The 18,728-nt window shown below is 40.4% G+C and overlaps 1 protein-coding gene across 1 annotated transcript in view; it reads left to right on the forward strand.

The window, feature by feature from the left end:
• Positions 1 to 6,599: 6,599 nt before the first annotated feature.
• Positions 6,600 to 18,728, forward strand: part of RSPRY1 (ring finger and SPRY domain containing 1) — a 24,212-nt gene continuing 12,083 nt past the window's right edge. The window contains exons 1-7 of the mRNA XM_010167284.2: positions 6,600 to 6,946; positions 10,861 to 10,913; positions 12,445 to 12,557; positions 15,225 to 15,351; positions 17,220 to 17,278; positions 17,625 to 17,691; positions 18,418 to 18,549. Coding sequence (XP_010165586.1) covers positions 6,600 to 6,946; positions 10,861 to 10,913; positions 12,445 to 12,557; positions 15,225 to 15,351; positions 17,220 to 17,278; positions 17,625 to 17,691; positions 18,418 to 18,549 — 898 coding nt within the window. The remainder of the gene's footprint in view (positions 6,947 to 10,860; positions 10,914 to 12,444; positions 12,558 to 15,224; positions 15,352 to 17,219; positions 17,279 to 17,624; positions 17,692 to 18,417; positions 18,550 to 18,728) is intronic.

Consider the following 18,728-nt stretch of genomic DNA (forward strand, 5'->3'; position numbering starts at 1 on the left):
CAGTCTGCTTTCGGTTTAGAGAGCTCTTACTCCATCCAGCAAGAAAGCAAATGACTGTGGCAATGGCTTTGTCCTGCGGATGCTGACACACTGCATGCCGGTAAATGCTGCTTCCCATTGAGTTTTGACACTAGTCTTAACCCTCTGAGATATTTTTAATGAAAACAGAATTGAATCAGGGGTTTGCTTCAGATTACACAATATGATGTTTGGTTACTATGTGCAGAAGAACCGGCATGGCATTTACTCACTCCTCCTGAAGCCTGTGGTCCGCTTCTTGCGTGCGCTGCATCGTAGCCAAGCTGGACGCTAAACAGCTCTTTCTCTTTAGTTGCACAAGTCTTAACAGTTGAGAAGTTGACCTCACATCTCAATGTGATTTCCTGAGAAAGTCTCAATTTCACATTATAATTGTATTTAATTTACTGGAAATTCTTGGGGTTTATCACCTACCCTGATTATTTCAAAGCTGGTATCTGCACGTTATAGAAGCTGGTAGCTGCAAATAGGCCTCTTCCCCCTCTTATTCATATATCGAAGTTGATTGTCTTGCAGCAGTTCATAGCTGTGTTTCCTTCTCATGGTAGTTTGAACTTTTCATCTGACTGGCATCACAAATATTTCCATCTTTTCCTTTTTAGGAGCATCATTTATTTGGGAAAGAAATGCTGAGGAAATATTTCTAATTATTTTATCTCCTTAATAGGAAACTGCTGCCCAAAACTCTCACAGTTTTGCATTTGAGAAGCTGTCAACTCTGCTGTGTGGTTTGCTGACAGAGCTCCTGTGTTACTCTGCTCTTGATGAGAAATCGCTGGTCTTGCTCTTGTAACTGTGGCAGAAGCTGGAGAAGTGATTCTAATAGCTGAAACCCTCTCTACTCATTTAAGTATTTGAGGGTTTTCTTGTTTGCTTGGCAATGTGCTCTGTTTCATGGAAAGGAGAGGCATTTTCCATCATGAGGAAGTATTAAGGTTGGCTGTAACCGAATATTTGAGGGGACGAATCACTGACTCTTGGGCTGCTTATTGCAGAGAAAATGAGCCTAATGCCACTCTGAGCTGACTTCTCCATTGGTGTCCTCTTTGGATGATCAAGAGGAGGCCTCTCTTGGGTAGGCTGAGCTGCCAGGCAGGTGCAAATCCACTCTAAGAGCATTCTTTTCAATGGCTGATGATTTCATCTTTCCCACTTGGACTTCCAGCTGTGGCAGGTTGGTCAGTTGGTGCAGCTTGCGACTCCTTCGTGCACCCACGCGTGTGCTTGAGCCTTCCAGGAGAGCAGCCACTTTGCTGTGGTGGGGATGGTCCCCATGGCCGGTGGAGGTGTGCAGGTGCACGGAAAGCTGCTGCTGGCAGGGATCTGGCCGTGTCCCCGCAGCTGCTTTTCTCCTGTGCTGGGGAGGTGACCAGCTCAAATGGCATTTGAGCCTGGTGCTTTGTTTAGGGGAAAACGTGCCAGGGTGGGTGTCCTGCGTGTGCTGCCTCGTGTAAATGAGGCATTGGACACTGACACGCTCTGCTGTCCGTGCAGTATCGGTTCAGGGTGAGAGGTATCGATACCAGGTGCTTCTTGTAGAATAAAAACTTACATTTTGATCATGTTTGGCAACTTCATTGTCCTGCATCACAAAGTAGCATCTGATGGTCAGAAGTAGGATGACCCTATCTGTTGAAAAGCAGGTACTGGTGACCAATAGGAAATGGCAGGAAGATGTGACAGGGGAGGATGAGGTTGGCCATGAGGAAAAGGTTCTTGAGGCAGAGGGTGGTGGAGCACTGGAACAGGCTCCCCAGGGAGGTGCTCATGGCACCAAGCCTGACAAGATTCCAGCAGCATTTGGCCAAGGCCCTCAGGGACATGGTGTGAATGTTGGGATTGTCCTGTGCAGGGACAGGAGTTGGACTGGATGATCCTTGTGGGTCCCTCCCAGCTCACAACATTCTATGATTCTGTGACTGGCTCTGCCTTTACTATTTCTTGCACTTAAAAATTTGGGGTCAGGCTTTTATTAAAATACCACGTCAAAATAAAATAAAAGCATTATCACTTTTATAAATCTGGCTGCTGTTGTGAACAGCCTTCATAGTCATCGCTTTCTCAATTTGCCAAAGAATATTCCTTGGGCAAGTGCAAAACCCATGGGATGGGGCTTCCTGGAGCTGCAGTGTGTTTGAATGACACAAAGTCGAGCTCATCCCAGGGAAAGCAGTCACAGCTTTTAACCTGGTGAACCTGTTCTCTTTCTGTCCCCTAGTGTCCTGGTTTCAGCCTTAGCTCTTGCTGGTATTTGCACGCTCAGTTGCTTCATCTGAAGACTTTCAGTTCTACTTTGACTTGCAGTAACTGTTTAAGAAAACGGTGTTTGCACGATGTCATTGTAGCCCTGACAGGAGGCCGTAGGTTTTTGTTCCAGAGGCTTTGCCGGGAAACTTGTTCTTACTCTTGTGCTGGTGCTTTGGGGTATCTTAACTGTTAGCTCATAACATATTTGAGTGAGAGTGTTTTGATGTGATATTAAAACATGAAAAGTAGAAGTCACAAACCACAGGAAATTCTTCAATATAGCATAGTTTTTAAGAAAACTAGTACGCTTTGGTTAACAATTGGTCACAACATCATAATAGAAGACTGCTAAATTTTAAAGGCAGTTGCAGAGACTCTCAGCTGTGCCAGTACTGGGAAAAAATGATGATGAAAGATTAGTCTCTTCCTTAACTGTGTTTCAACAGCAAAACAAACATGCAGTCTTTGTCTCAGGAGACTGAGCTCTTGACTCTCATGTGGGTGCACCAGGAAAGAGCCCATTTTTCACTGTATGCTTGCTTTTATTCCTGGCTTTAAGTGTCTGCTGCCAGCTAGGACAGGAGGCTGATCTTGATACTGCTGTTGAGATATTCTTGTTTTGCTCCCTGAATTTTCTTCTTCTTTTAGATAGCCTTTTAAAACCCCCTTTCTCTTTTATTCACACATTTACAAGTAGACCAAGTATTTGTGGAATTAAAAAAACTTTTTTTTTTTTTTTTGACCAGGTTTTGGTGAGCGCAGGGATTTGTGAAAATTAGGCTTGAAGTTAAAACTTCTTTCCATCTTTGTATGCAGAGATTGTTACCTCTTGTTGAAACAATAATAAATTTTATCTTTCATGATGTGCAAAATGCTTGTGGTTTTGCGTGTTGATTGTGTCACTGAGGTCTCCACGTTTAGACAGAAGCAGAATTGAGCACTCTCATCGCTTGCATCTTCTTCCTGTACCGTATTTCCCTGTCCCAGCCTGCAGCTGACCTGAAGTTTGATGTCTCCATCCTTCTCTACTTCAGCAGTGAGAGTGAGGGAGTTGGGATGTCCACCAGCAGCCTAATGCTGAAGTTGCAGTTCATTATAATGTTGTAGAGCTATCTTTTAAAAAACATGCCAGCTCAAATGCAATCTAGCTCATCACTTTGTTAAAAAGCTTTTCTTAAAAAGCTTTCCCTTTGCACTTCAGAACCTTTTTTCGTGCATTCATACTCTGTCCAGACAAGCTGCTTTGTGAGGCAGATCTGTAGCAATCTCTTCTTCTACCTTATGTTCCTAATTATTTAGTCTTTCACTTTATTTGAGGCTTGACAATGAACTCCTTGTACATGACGTTAAGCAACAGCCAAGTGAATGCTGTCAAACTCTACTCTTTACTAAATAAGAGGAGTTTATCCTGTCAGTTCTCTTTTCCCTTTATCTAATCAACTTTTATAGTGTACTTGCTTTTATTTTCTGCTGTCCCTGCTCTACTTGAGGGTGGTTGGGAGCAGATGATATTGCTTCCCTTCTTCTTGTAAGCAGTAATTTGAGGGAAGGAGTTGGTCACTGCTCTGCTCTTGGTGCTGTGGTGTCTGGAATACCAAGGTTGTAGGAACAGATTGGGTTTTCTGTTGCTGTGTCTAGTCCTAAAGCTAGTAGGTGGCAAACTGGGTTTTGAAGCCTTGAGAGAACTTCCCCCATAAAGGTTGAATGTGGCTGAAAATAACGCTTGATGTCATGGTGGGCGTAGGGATGAGGTGGAATACCTTGGAGAAATTTAACAGGCAATTTCCAAGTGGATTGTTTGCTCTTTTTTTCTCTCTGTCTTCAGGGACTGTTCAGCGTGGTTCCTAAAAAGTGAAAGCAGAGTCAACTGTAATGACTCACTGCCCACGATAAAGGCTTACAGAGTGCTGCTCTTCTGGATACAACTGTGTCTGTGCCCTGAAGAAGTACAGTCCACTTCTGTTACAGTGCTTCGTGAGCAAGCCCACCTGTTCCTGAACCAAACATACTTAAGGGTAAGTTGATCATAAATCACTTGTTTTTAATCATGCTTTAAGTTGTCAACCAGAAAACCTAGGTTTCAATAATCAGTTTTAATCTTGACTTACGTCTATTTTTGTTGCCTTAGGTCGGTTCTTACTCGCTGCTAATCCCTAAAATACGGCTTTTCTATACTCGTTTTGATGACAAGATAGATTCGCTATGTTAACATTTTCCTAAGTTACAGAACAGCTTAACTCAATTCCAATTCTAAATCTGTAACAGTTTTACATTTTAGTATTATGTTCCTAAAATGCCCTGAAGTGATCTGGATTCATAAATACTTGCATTTTTTTCTTTAGGAAGACACGTTGTGCATTTAATATAACTAGCTCTTCTTTAAGACAAACAAACCCAAAATTAAACAAGCCTCCCCCCACAACCCTTTAAAGTCATTTGAGCCAGTTGTGATCTTACACAACTCTGAGATCTGTGCAATCTGTATTGGCACCCTTGCATCTACTTTTTACTTGCTGACTGAGAAGATGACGGCTGTATTGGCTGAGATGGAAGGACTCCTGAGCCCAGGGAGAATTTTGACCTCTAATTGTGGTCAAACTGCTTAGAGAGTAAGGCAAGTATGTTGTGATGCTGAAAGCCTTTTAATGATCTGTGGTTTAGGAATTTATTGAACCAGAAGTTAAAATTTTGATTTTTATTATTTTATTTTATTTTTTTTACAATTAATATCCCTTGAGTGGTTTGGGGTTTTTTTTTTTTTCCTAGTTTAGCCTTCAGTTAATTTCTTAATACTGAACTTCTCACTGAGCTAAAAGAAGATAACACACTTCAAACTACAGAAGAGTCTGTGAGAGGTTGTTTGCAGTGCTTTTCCAGTGACAGCTGTACATCCAGAGACTTGCTCATATGACCAGTGCCTGGCTTCCCAAATAATGTTGTTATGAGCTTGTCCCAAATGGCCACCAGCAATTGCATGGGTGCCATTTGGCCCTGATGGTAGGAAGCCTTCTGGATTTGCAAGGTGGCAACTGTCTTTGACTTTCTTTGAATTTTATAGTGCTACATGTCTGCTGTTTAAATAGATTATTTAATAATTGTAGAATAGTAATAACCTGCTACAGCATATTCACTGTAATTTCTAGCTTAAATGTTAAACTTGATTCCTAAAAGGTTAATGTGTTTAGCCTTAAGTTCCTTATTTATTCTGGCATGCTTGAAGTGCAGAAGTAGTGGAATTATGCCTTTTTGTAGAGTTTTATTTTAGCTGAGACTTTATATAATGTTCTATAGAAATGTAGCTTGAAAAGTAACTCGTAATGAAACGGGGTTTTAAATCGTCTTGCTCTTGCTGGCATTCTCAATTGAATGATTCGGAGGGACTACCGTACAATCTCAGTGGCTACTGGGTCTGTATTTGACCCAAACCATTTGAATCAAGAACAAAAGAATAACTGAATTAATCCTTGTTCCCAAAAAGGGAAGATTGGATTGACGCTAGATCTGAACAAGCATACAACCTGCACAGAAAACGCCCCTTTCCAAATCCCAGTTAGATTTGTAGGTGTTAAAATGGTGTCTGTAATTCCCCTTTATTTCAGGGTCAGTACTTGGTGCTTCTTGGGTGAGAATCCAGTTGCTGTAGGCATGTTCCAAAAAGACGTGTTTATGCACAGGTGGATTACATCTATTGTTTGTTGAGATAAGCCACAACTGTAAGACTAGTTTTTGGTCTGTCTGGAAACAATACTGAATATTCCTGATGTGAAATGAGAATCTTAAATGTGCAGCCTTTACTTGCGTAGCTTGAGCAGTGTGTCTCTAACAGGTTAATTTATTATTTACCCTTTATAACACCACTTACAAAGTAGCAGTGTGCTGGATTTAAGGAAAAATTTGTTTCTCTGTATCCAAAAACCATGGAAGAAGTGGGAAATAATAGGTAGTGTAGAAAGGAATAGTGTGTGGATGGAAGCTACTTACGCAGTGAACTTTCTCCTACTCTTCCTTCTTTTCCCCTTCCCCACAACAGACGTCACCTGCAAACTTCATGTTTCCTAGGTGCTTTATCCACCAAGACTGATCCTGTTTACTATAAAATAGGAATGCTTCTGTTATTCATTAGAAGTAGTAACACTGACTTTTGTTTTGGGTTTGCTTTTTCAGACCTCCTTCTGGATGACCCATGTGTATTATAACTGATTCTATCGGAACCAAGTCTCCAACTTCCCATTCATTCCAGCTGGTAGCAACGCTTACAATGCAAAAACCTCACAATTCAGGATCACACAAACATTACTCTTAAAACTTTCTAGATGATTGTAGTTGCTTTGGTTGTGTTCTATGCTAGCAGAAGCCTTTTTCAAGGTTTACTGTTGACTCTAGAGCACCATATTCCCCACTTACTGGGTGCCTTGGGGGCTAGCAATATGGGAAACTCATGTGTTTGCCGCGATGACAGCGGAGCAGAAGACAATGTGGAATCTCAGAGTCGGCAAACAGAGAACAGTAGAGTGCATGTACCTGAAGCAAGAAGCCACCTAAGGGACCCTGTCCGTCCACCCAGGAGGGGTCGAGGGCCTCATGAACCAAGAAGGAAAAAACAGAATGTGGATGGGCTAGTACTTGACACACTGGCTGTAATTCGGACGTTAGTAGATAAGTAAGTACCTCCTCAAGGAATAATTCAACATGAATGAAAATGTTCTTGTCTTCTCTCAAACTGTGACTCCATCCTCTCACCGATCTACACCTGACCCTCCCTGAAGCAGCCACGTGTTTCCATCTGGAGGCTTAGGAGAGGAGCACCTTTCCTAGGTAATAGAAGTAGCTCCTGAGTGCCCAGGTACAGACTCTTCCAGGAGCTGAGGAGCTTTCTCACAGTTCCTGTATGGGCCTAGACTGAGGTGGGATGAGGAGTGTGCTCAGGATTTCTTACCTGGTATAGACACACAGCGTAGGAAGCAATGAACACTCCAGAGTTTGGGAACTTCTGTCCTAAAAATTGGTTGTTGGTGCAAGTTTTCTGTTTTCAGGCTGTATTTACTTCTTTGGAAATGGTTAAGGAAAATGGAGAGCTTTGATCTTTGTTAGCTTGTATAAACAGACTGAGGTTTTCTTTCCAGTTATAAGTCTGACTACTTTTTAAAGACTGCATGTTGTGACTGTCAAACTCATGATCCCAGTATCGCATTCCTTGCATGCTCAAAGCATCCATTAAGGGTGTGGAGAACATTTATGGAATCATCCTTATTTGTTTTGTTTTGTTTTGCATTGCTTTCTACAAAGCTTTAAAAGGACCTTCAAAATGATGGGTTAAGCTAGCTCATCACCTTTTTGGTTAGGCGTAGGCTAGGAATTGGAAAGGCCAAATCAGAAGGAAAAATGCTATTGTAGCATCACAGCTGGGGTTTGAGTTTAAGGTGGATGGGGCTCAGGATAAGTGAGCCTTAATTCACATACCTACATCGTTACTCTGGAATGTGCCTGCAGAGGAGGAGTTTCCCTTCCTACTACGAAATGCTTTAAGTGGAAATACCAGGACATGCTTTTTTCCTGAACATTTAAATCTTAACCTTGGTTTTTGGGTTTTTTTGTTTGTTTGTTTTTTTAACAGGTTTTAAAGTCTCTCCCTAATCTCTCATGCCTTCCCCTTTCCCCTAAGTTTAGCTCCGTAAGCTGTTTCACGACACTTTTGTGCGTAGTTGATCCTGTTCCTGTGGGTCTTGCAATCAGTTTTGTAATCTTGTAAGCGCTTTCCTATGCTACTGAGGGAACAGAACAGTTGTTTCTGATCCTGGAGTCTTGTTTCTGACAAATTCCTGAAGCTACTGTATTTATTTTGTACAGACTCCAGTGAAATACTTCCTTAGACTCACATAATCATATGGGTTGTAAGGGACCTCTGGGTGTTCATCCACTCCAGCCTCCTACTTAAAACCCAGGTCTAGTGGGAGCAGGTGGTTCAGGGTCTTATCCAGTCAAGTGCTGAACATCTTCAGAATACAGAGATTCTCTACCTCTTTGGGTCCCTGGTCCAGTATTTGGCCACCCCTATGGTTTAAATAAGTAAATATTTTTTTTAAAGTTGGAATTTCCCATGTTCCACCACATCCCTGATGTGTTTCTTAATGAACAAACCTGTTTCTCTTGGCTTCTGTTTGTATGTTGTGTGCTCCAGCCCTCAACCATTTCAGAAGCCCTCTGCTAGACACGTTCCCTTGTAGCGATGTCTGTCTTGTTCTGGAGAGCCCAAAAGAGGGCTGTACTGGTATACTGGTTTCCCTTGTTTCATATTAAGGCAGTTGACAAGACACAGCTGGTCTTATAACACAGCTACAGATTAGAAGTTGTTGCAGATAAGACAAAGGCCTATGGTTATGAATAACGGGGGGTCTATTCACAAGGTAAGCTATCTAAATATGTCTGCAAAAAATGTAAGGAGTCTTTCTCCTAGACTTGAAGCTAATGATAGCCCTGTTTAGATTAATAGGAATATCACTTGGGGTGGGAAAATAAACCAAAACGTCCACGTCTGGAAATCTTGGCTCTCGGTGTAAGTGAGAGACTGTAGCAGTATGTTCCATTATCACCTGTTCCTCCTAGAGCCTGATTTTTCAGTTTTGAAAACACCACAACTGAAGGAAATGTTAGGGAAGCTGATAAATCTCTTTTCATGTCAAAAAATGTGCAAGAATAAAATCAAACTAAAATGAAAATACGTACATAGCAGCTGGTTGGAAATATGGCTTTGGAGTGATAGTACAGCCTTAAAAAGCAGAAGGTTGCAGGCTGAAGAACGGAAGGCAAACCCCTTTTTCTGACACTTTTTTCCAAATTCTGTACTGAAAGTTCATACATGGGGAGACTGAGATAAATTGTAAATTAAGTTGTTACACTGTGATCTGAACTGAACAATTGCTTTCCCTGTTTGCTATTTGTTTGGGTGGTTTTCTGGGTGTTTTGTTTTATTTTATCAAATCTCAAAGTTCAGACCTAAAACATTTCTGACAACTGCTTTTTCCTCTCATGTCTCGCGGTACCTCCTTCCTAGAAGGAAAGGAGTTAAGCTCAATTTCCTAATCTCTGAAAGATGAGTACTAATTTTTGGAGTTTATATGAAGTGCTGCTTTGTAAATTAAGAAATTAGCAAAATGACTGTTTTGTTTCCAGTTGAGGAAGGTGTGTGCTGGAGGGGATGTTTGGAAATTAAGTGGTTAATCAGTGGAACAGGATTCTCCTTTGCTTAGTGCCAGTACTGCTAACAAATGCTACACATGACAGAATCAGAAATCTTGCTGATAAAAATGTCATCCTTTTTTAATCATAGCCTTTACTTGTACTTACATTTTTGGGGGTTGTTTTTCATCTATCTTTGGGTCTTTGCATCCTTTCTCTTGAGGTAATTCTGCTTGCAGCATTGCACTGCTTTTTCCTGTTGGGGTGATTAGTTTCCAGAGGAAAGACAAAGAGATGCTTGGAGGAATAAAAAAATACTATTTGTTTCAAATGTTGTGGCAATTAAAAATGGGTTAAACTTCACTTTAGCATTTTCTTGTGGAAATATTTAAGAGTGTGTTAATTTTTTGGTAAGAAAAGTATTGTATATTTTTAGTCAAAACTGAGATTTTTCTTTTCTTTTGTAATTAATCCTCCAAAGTAAGTAGTTTTGTTATCTGCATTATTAATTTGTGTTGAAATTTTCTAAAATTAATCTGTATTTTGCATTTCCAATTTAACTTCAGAGCTGTGGGCTAGAAAGTGCATGTGGAACATATTCTAAGCCTGGGGGATAGTTCACAGTGCCTGAGTAGCACTGAATAAAGCACTTGGGATGTGCTGCTGGATAAGCACCTGGAGGTGCTTACTGAATAGGATTTGGAGACCTTACTTTAGGTGCTTTCCATGGCAATGCCTGCTCAGATAAACAGCCCTGGCCGTAGCTTCTTGTCCATGCTCCAGCAAACCAGACTGAGGAACTGATCTCATTGAAATTATTTTTTTTTTTATGATTTTCATGTTGGAAAGGAGATTGGGTTTAATATTTTCTGTTAAAACTGCCTTTATTGTTTCTTACATCTCTTGTTAACGAGTTTGAAGTCTATGATGCTGTTATGTGGCTTTCCTTTCAGTGTTGTGGGGTTTTTATATAATTATATATTCAGCAGAGAATTTCAGGGGGGGGAAAAGTAATGTTTAAGCAACATCCCTTGTGCACTGCTCCTGGTTTGGTTCATGACCTTTGACATAGAGTCTCTTGTTGCGTACTCTGAGGAACCCTGCTGATGAATAGTATTACACCTGAGCATTTTGTTTAGCTTTTAGACATGCAGATATGGCTCACCATTTCATTTATCAGCTATTGGAGATGTGCAGATGTTGACTTTGAGCCAGAAAAAGGCTCAAATCCCATCAGTGTTTCAGAATCTGAAGATGGCATTGGCAGTCTGCAGCCTGTGTAACTTCCTTTTGTTAAATATTTACTGGGTTAATTTTTTGTCTGTGTATTATCATTTTATTTGGTGTATTATGCTGATGATTGTGCGTGAATGTTGACCTGTGTAATATCTCTTTCAGTGACCAGGAGCCTCCTTATTCAATGATCACGTTGCATGAAATGGCAGAAACAGGTATCAAGGCACTGTGGTGGGCATTTTGCTTGTGACTCCAAAGCAAAAAAAATTCCTTGTTTTTTTGTTTTTGTTTTTTCTATTTTTTCTTCTCCAAACTACATGCTAGCAGTGTGCTTTATGACCTGATATAGCTCCAGGGATGTGGGATCCAAAACACACTTCTGACCTTCAGAAGTTTCACTGAGCTCATTGTGGTTTTTTGATCTCCCTTAAACTTCCTCCATGGACTCTCCAGGAGCAGCCAACGAATGGCCACAAGCTCATTGTAATGGCATTAAACCGTAAGCCACGAAGAATGTCTGTCTGCAGTAAGGCAGAAACAACCCATACATGTATGTAGATGTGGTTTAAACCCATGTGCTCCTGTGATGGCAAATAGTATATACTTTTTGTCTTGGCTTTTGCTGTCCTTAGGTCAGTCCTCCTTAGTGGAGGACATTATTGATGTAGTTGTTCCAACCCTGTCCCTAAGTACTCCTGCCACCTGAGCTGTGTTTGTACAAGGGCTTTTTTTTTTTTTTTGGTCTTTGTTACAGTAAGATAAATTCTCCCAGCTCAAGACCTCCACCAAATTTCTCATTTAGGTGAATTTTTTTCTCTCTTAGAGTTGGTACTGGTCTTAAAAAATGTATTTCTATATAAAAATAAATTGCTGATTAGATATTTCAGCAATTCAGGAAAACGTTTTTCAGGGGAATGTGCCAACAAAACTCAAACCCCAATGTGTTACTTGTATTCACGTGTCCTTGTTGAAGGGAACACAAAGTCTCTTCAGCCTCACTCACTTGTATGAAGATACAGAGTGTGTCTTCATTTTCACTTCTAAGGGAATTAGTTTCTTGTCAATGCAAATCTGGTTACTTTATTGTTAGTTTAACATCTTAGATGTGAATTGTTGTTTGCTTGCAGGTTGAAGCCCTTGTCAGCTAATTAAAAGTGAAATTATTTTCACTTTCATTCCTTATGAAAGCAAGTTTTCTTTAGACCACCAGGCATGGGTCAAACTAATGCAGTTCCTCTGAGGTCTGTGTTGCCTGAGGGAACTCAAGAAGAGTGTCTGATTCTGGCTAGAAGCAATATTTCTTCAGTGACATTGTGGATGCAGCATTTAACACTTAAAGAGTTGACACTGGACACTGAATATCACACTGGAACAAAGTGCTTGTCCATACTGGTCATGAGTGTTCCTTCCTAATACTAGTGGGAACTAAAGGATGCTTTGGCCTGGGCAAGACTGCTCTCCCAACAATAAAGGTGTTCACTATTACCCAAGCTGCTGTAAACTTTTTTTTTTCCCCCTTTCTTGAATTTAAACTTTTAAACTACTGCAAACTAAGACATTGATGTAAAAAGTAAACTGTTTTAGTTTTTGGCTTTTATTTATTTGGGTTTTTTTTTTTTTCCCCAAGTGTCTGTAAAGCCACTGGGTAATTTTGAGGATTTTTCAATTTACATTTCTGTATGTATTTTGAACACTTCAGAATTGCAGTGTTAATTTTGAGCGTTACTTTTGTTTTGTGGTTGACAGATGAAGGCTGGTTGGAAGTTGTCCAATCTTTAATTAGAGTTATTCCATTAGAAGATCCTTTGGGACCAGCTGTTATAACGCTACTACTTGATGAATGTCCACTGCCAACAAAAGTGAGTTGAAAGCCTATGTGTTTATCCGTGGCTGAATTTCAGTTATTTGTGGTTGCCACACCCATGATAGCTTGTGGGTGGGTTTCACCAGTGGTGCAAGACTCTGTTAGCTGTTCAGAAAATGGGTGTAACTTGTATCTTTGAGTAATTTTGTGGTGACTTGGTATCTAATTTCTACTTAATGCTAGAAGCTCTATGGGGGTGAGGGAAATCTGGTCCATGGGGAAGAACAAGAGGCCTTTGGTCTCTAGCTGCTTTTCTTGCTGTCTTCTCCTGCCCTGTGGTACACACATGCCTTGCAGTGAGGATGTATGGATGCTGCAAAAGCCATACGAGTCCTCAGGTTCTGAAAGCTGTGCATTTACAAGTCACTGTTGAATTTGTTCCTGCCCTGCACGTAAGGAATGCAGCATAAGTGGGTGTGTTGAGTTAAACAAATGACACATTTAAACTATGAAATATCTAGATAGTTTTGGCAAATTTGAATACTTTTTTGGTTTTTACTGACTACTAATCTGGTTTTTGGATGGAAAGATGACCCAAGATGTTGATACTGTTTTGGTACAGGTGTTCTAGTGAGACCCTCAAGTGTTCCAAGATACTAACCATTGTTGAACCCCTTTGAACGTGATGATTGTACAGAGAACTTGTCTGTCTTCAAATACTTGTTGTTACCTCATTTCATCAGAAATGGATGATGACATCATTGCAGCTTTCATTTATTAAGCTACTTCTTATGCTGCCAAGTTTAGTTTTCAATTTGCATTGTTAAAGGATGTAAAAAGCAGGTAGCTTTTTGTCTTACATAAATGCATGAGTGGCTGGGGAGCTAGTCAAGCTCTCTAACTACCCAAAATAAGTTTGGTTTTTTTTTTTCTCTTGACTGTTGATTAAAGTCATCTGAGACTTTTGAACGAGTTAAATGTTGTCTAGACTGTCACATAGACTGCAAAATAATTTTTGAAGACAACACATTAACTAGAAATTTTGCCTGCTTCGAAGAAGAAATCGGGAAGTGGAGACCACAGTGAATGCACCATATGAAGAGTAATTCTGTTTGGTTTGTTTTGGGTTTTTTTTTTTTGTTCAACTATACAGTGTACTTGGCAATCAAATGATTTGTTTTTCAAAAGTGTATGACTTTTATTTAGGTACTTTAATTTTAAGGAGTTAGCTATGACATAGTTGACCTTAACAAGACAGAAGGAATAAGATGCCTGTTTCTGGGGTACACAGAGGGTTTTTTTTGCCTGTGCAATCTCTTTACAGCACAAAGAGCTGCAGTTGTGGGATCTGCTGGTCACATGCAGCCTAGTAAAGTGTTTGCTGCTGTTCATTTTCTTTCTATTCAGGATGAGTTTAAGTTTCTGGTCTGAAGGGTTTTAAGTCATTGCCCCACTTCTGTGACAGCTGGAGAACAGCAGCAGGCTGTATTTAATTTTCTGTTACTGTAGGCTATAAAGTCCATAAAGTTAAAATGGCAGTAAATTGTTTATAAAGTCTTTATTTAACTCAAAAGTAGTCAATCTCTGACAGTTCTAGTAATGGCTAAAAGCAGTATCAGAGTATGTCAAGAGTCTAATTTTAGTGACGCTTTTCCATCCCAAGTCTGTGGCTCAGTCATCCTTTCTTCTTTCTCTCTTTTTTCCACTTAGCATCAGTTCTGTTCATCAGTTCTGTTTTTGTGGCTTTTATTTTGGGAACATAACTACTTTTCAGTGTTATCTCTGTACAAATCTGACTCTAGCACAGTAAACATTGGTGCATGGCTCAGAGCAGAATTCAAAAAAACATGTATTTAGCTTGAGCAGTACTCATTTTTTCTCTCTAAGTGGCCTGCTGATGATTTCAATATGAGGAGTTCTGTTTTAATTAGATCCTAGCCTGGAATTATGCAGTTTCAATGTGAATCAGCTGAAACTTTCATGAAGTCTGGAAAGTTGAGGGGGATTTAGAACCTTGTGGAGTGGCGTTCTCCCTGTGGGATAACTTCTTCTGGCTCTAGATTAACCCCTAACGACTCTGAAAATTGAGATAATGCTCTAGATCTATCTTGAATTTTATAAATATCATACTGCCTGAATGAAGCAAGTCAAAGCATGGCATTTTAGATTTATTACCCTCAGTGGTTACTTACTAAATTAGTGTGACTACAGAAAGCCATTTCTGCTCTCAAGAATACCATTTATGATGTCCTGTAAAGCTGACAGCATCCTAAATTTGGGATGGTGTTGTGGGCTCTTGTTCTGGGGCATGTCTCTTTAGTCCTGAATTCTGAAGTCTAAAATAGCCCTTTTCTTTTGGAAAGGGTGTGAGTTTTAGGACACTGGATACTGATTAGATGGCAGCAGTGCCATATATGCTGATTGGTGGTGCTTGCCTTTGTCTGCAATTCAAGTTCCTGTTGCTACTTGTGTACATTCAAAGATGTCCTGAGTTGTTGGTCATAACAATGACCAGCAGTCTGGTGGTAATTTTAAAGTTACAAATCTTGGGTATGTTGGAACTTCTTTTCCCATCTGTTCTTTATTTTCTTCTTATCTGAAAAGATAGCCATGCTGTCTGGAATATGATGCTGACTTTAGTAATATTGTCGTACTGGATTGAGTTAGGGGGCAACTCTACCTGTCCAGAATGTTGAAGAGATTTCTGATTTTTCTTTTTCAGGATGCATTACAAAAGTTAACTGAAATATTAAACTTAAGTGGAGCTGCTGCTTGCCAGGATGCTTGTCACCCTGCCAAACACCGCAATACAACTGCAGTACTGGGCTGCTTAGCGGAAAAGTTAGCAGGTAAAGCCATGGGATTCTTCTGAAAGCTTGGGTTTGGCTCACTGAAGCACCCTCTGCTTCAGCACCCACGATGCAGACTACCTCAGAAATGTTTTCTTAGAACTCAATCATGTTCTGCATTGAGGGGAGGCCTTGTGTGACAGGAGTGACAGTCTACTGCTTGATTAAAATGTTGAACAGTCACTAGCTTGGGTCTGAATGAGCCATTCACAGTCCCAGATACTTAAATCTATTAGATCCTCTGATGTGTGATTAGTGGCTGTTTGTGGATCAGTGTTTTTGGTTTATTGCCTTAGCACTGGTCATCAGTCTTTTCTGTAGCCCTGCTCTGGCTGTGTGTGAATTACTGAGAACACGTAGTTCTTTAGCACATAGTACAACTGCTCACCACCCACTGACCGAGCCCGGCCCGTTCCCAGATCACGATCCCGGAGGAGCCACAATCCCGACCTGAAACCGCAATCCCAGGAGAGCCAGAGCCCGAGCCAAAGCGAGCAAGAGAGGAAGAGCCCCTCATGGATCTCCTGCCCATGGGGGACAGGAGATGGAACAGCCCCTTGGCAGAGCCCAATGCCCATGGAGCTGATCCATGTCAATATTCCTCACCCCTGAGATCTGGCGCTTGCAGACGGACAAACACAAAGTCCTTCAGTGCCAGGGACACAAATGCAACATGGGGATGTTCTCAGCGTTTCTCTCCTCACAAATCCCAGCTGAACCCAAACCCCAGCGCTGTTCCAGCTGCTGAAAAGAAACCCATCTCTGTCCCAGCTGAAAACCAGGACAAGCCAGTAGGCAGGAGTATCAAATCTATACAGTCTTGAAGGCTGTATAGAAACAAAACAGAAAGATGCGCTTTCTGCGAAACATGTATTGTTCTATTGTAGTTAGCTGAAAAGATTCTCTCTTCTGTGTTACTTAAGAATATTGCTGGGATTCTATTTTCAGGTGACTTTTCTTATAGAACTTTTTATTCCCTGTTGTTTCTAGTACTGTGCTGGAATCTGATGATTAAGTTTCCTTCCTGCCGATGGTTGGTTTTCTGTCTGGTTTTTTTGCTCCTTTTCTGAAAGTGGAAATGAAAGGGAGGAAAGATTGTCCAGTATCACCTAATGGTTATTAGAAAAAAAATTCAGTATTTCTGTCAAAAAAAAGTAAAGAATCAAGGGCAGGAAGTATTTTTGTACTATAATACTTCTACCTTACTAAGTCCAAATGAGCTCCTGTATCTACTTTTGTCTTGGTGGTTATGGAATGAATCTCATTGTATCAGCTCAGGCAGGAAATCAATTAATGCTCTGTTGGAACCCTTTGCAATTTGTTAGAGTTCATAGATGCCAGGGTTTGATTCCCTTGTATCTCTCTTGATTAAGCAGACAGTAATTCAGGGCTTTTTTTAATTGGCTCCTTACCATGTTGCTGCTGCAAATTGTGTAGTTAACTCTCAAGTAAGCTGTATTAGATGCTCAGTTTTACTTATTTTGGGCTACTGATAAATGGAACTGGTCTTTATACTTTGATTCTGGAAGTAAAAAGGAGCCAGTGTCTTTTGAAAAGTAATGAGCATGCAGATGCTAAGCAGAGGCTGGTGGAGTCTTACTTCAAAATCTCAGAAGAGTGGCTAGAAGTCTGTACCCGCTTACAGCAGGGAAACTGAATATGTTTGTATTTGGGCAGTGACTGCGTAATTATTAAATGTGTAGCAAATACTTGCCTGGGAACAATGCTAATTGTTCTATTTTATAGTTCTGCTTTGCAGTGTAGTTCTTAATGTTCTTCAATTTGTTGCCTTGTGTTTTAGAAGTTCGGTGTGATGATGAGTATGTGGTAGTTTCCGTGGATGGATTTAATTTTTAATGTTCTTGTAGGTCCTGCAAGTATAGGCTTACTCAGCCCAGGCATATTGGAATACTTACTTCACAGCTTGGTAAGTGTCTTCAATCTTTTTGTATGTATCCATATACAGCAATTGTAATGCAATTTTTTTATTATTATTATTGTTATTGTGAAAAGTTAGGGTCATGTTTGGTAAATACTGGTAGTGTTTGATAGAGAAAGTTGAGATTCCATCGAGTCTGTGGGATCTCCATCCTTCGAGATGATTAGAAGTCACAAGGCACTGAATGGCCTGATCTATTCAAACCAGCTCTCAGCAGCAGGATGAGCTTTGGAGGTCTGTTTCAACCTAAAGCATTCTCTGCCAGACTAGCAGCTTTTCCTGTCCATCTGTGCTGGGTGTTTATTAAATAACTTTTCTTACTGCCCCTGTTTAGAACTTCCAGTCCCATCCAACAGTGATGCTTTTTGCTCTAATAGCACTGGAGAAGTTTGCACAAACAAGTGAGTACTAGCCTGATAATGCTCTTAACAGTCATACTGGGGCTTCTACTGCATGATTATCACTTGGCTTCACCTGATCACACTTGGGAGCGTGAGACAGACTCCATTGGTGGGAACACAAATGTAGAAGAGAAATGTTTGTCCACTTACAAGCAAGAAGAAATCTTTCTTTCCTTTAATGACACCCCTCTACCCCTCAAAACCCTTGAGATATTTGCTGAAACTCAGTGCAGTCCTTCCCAGTTAGAAATTGCTGCAGAAGGACTTAATGAGGCCGTTGTCATTGAAATAAATCTGTATTAAGAGATGGAGAACAGGTATGATAGTGTGTTTGCAGGCAGGAAAAGAATAGTATTGCTTTAATGACACCCCTGCCCACAGAACCATCAGAAATTTGCTGAAACTCAGTCCTTCTCAGCTTAGAAGTTGCTACATAAAATCTTATGACACGAGACCTTTGTTACTTGAAAAGAAATAAAACTGTATGAGAGATGGAGAACAGCCATGATCTAATAATCTCTTGATGATGCAGCTCCGTGCTGAGAAGTGGCATATCTGAGCATTAAGTTAATTCCACATCTGCTTGGGGAAATAATTTCATGCTGTTTATAATGCTGAGGTTTAAAGGCGCGTGGGGGGGTTCACTGCATTTGTAGACTGTTACTATTTTTTACTAAACTTATCCCTAGTTTATAGTAATTATTCTTTTTTGCTCTTAAATTGCAGGTGAAAATAAAATAACAGTTTCCCAATCCTGCATTAGTGACCAACTGATCTTGCTAGAGAAATGGACAGATAGCCCAGACTATTTGAAACGCCAGGTTGGATTCTGTGCCCAGTGGAGTTTAGACAATCTGTGTAGGTATAACGAGGGGATGGATTCATTTAATATTAATCACTTCTTCAAAGAGATGGAGGACTAGTTTGTGTTTGTTTTGTATAAGCACTTAGGGTAAATATACCTGACTGCATTTGTAATTGTTCTCCTTCCAAAAAAAAAAAAAAAGGGGGGGGGGGGGGGAAAAAAAACACAATAA

The sequence above is a fragment of the Antrostomus carolinensis genome, unplaced genomic scaffold (assembly GCF_000700745.2).
Source record: "Antrostomus carolinensis isolate BGI_N321 unplaced genomic scaffold, ASM70074v2 scaffold25724, whole genome shotgun sequence".
Lineage (NCBI taxonomy): Eukaryota > Metazoa > Chordata > Aves > Caprimulgiformes > Caprimulgidae > Antrostomus > Antrostomus carolinensis.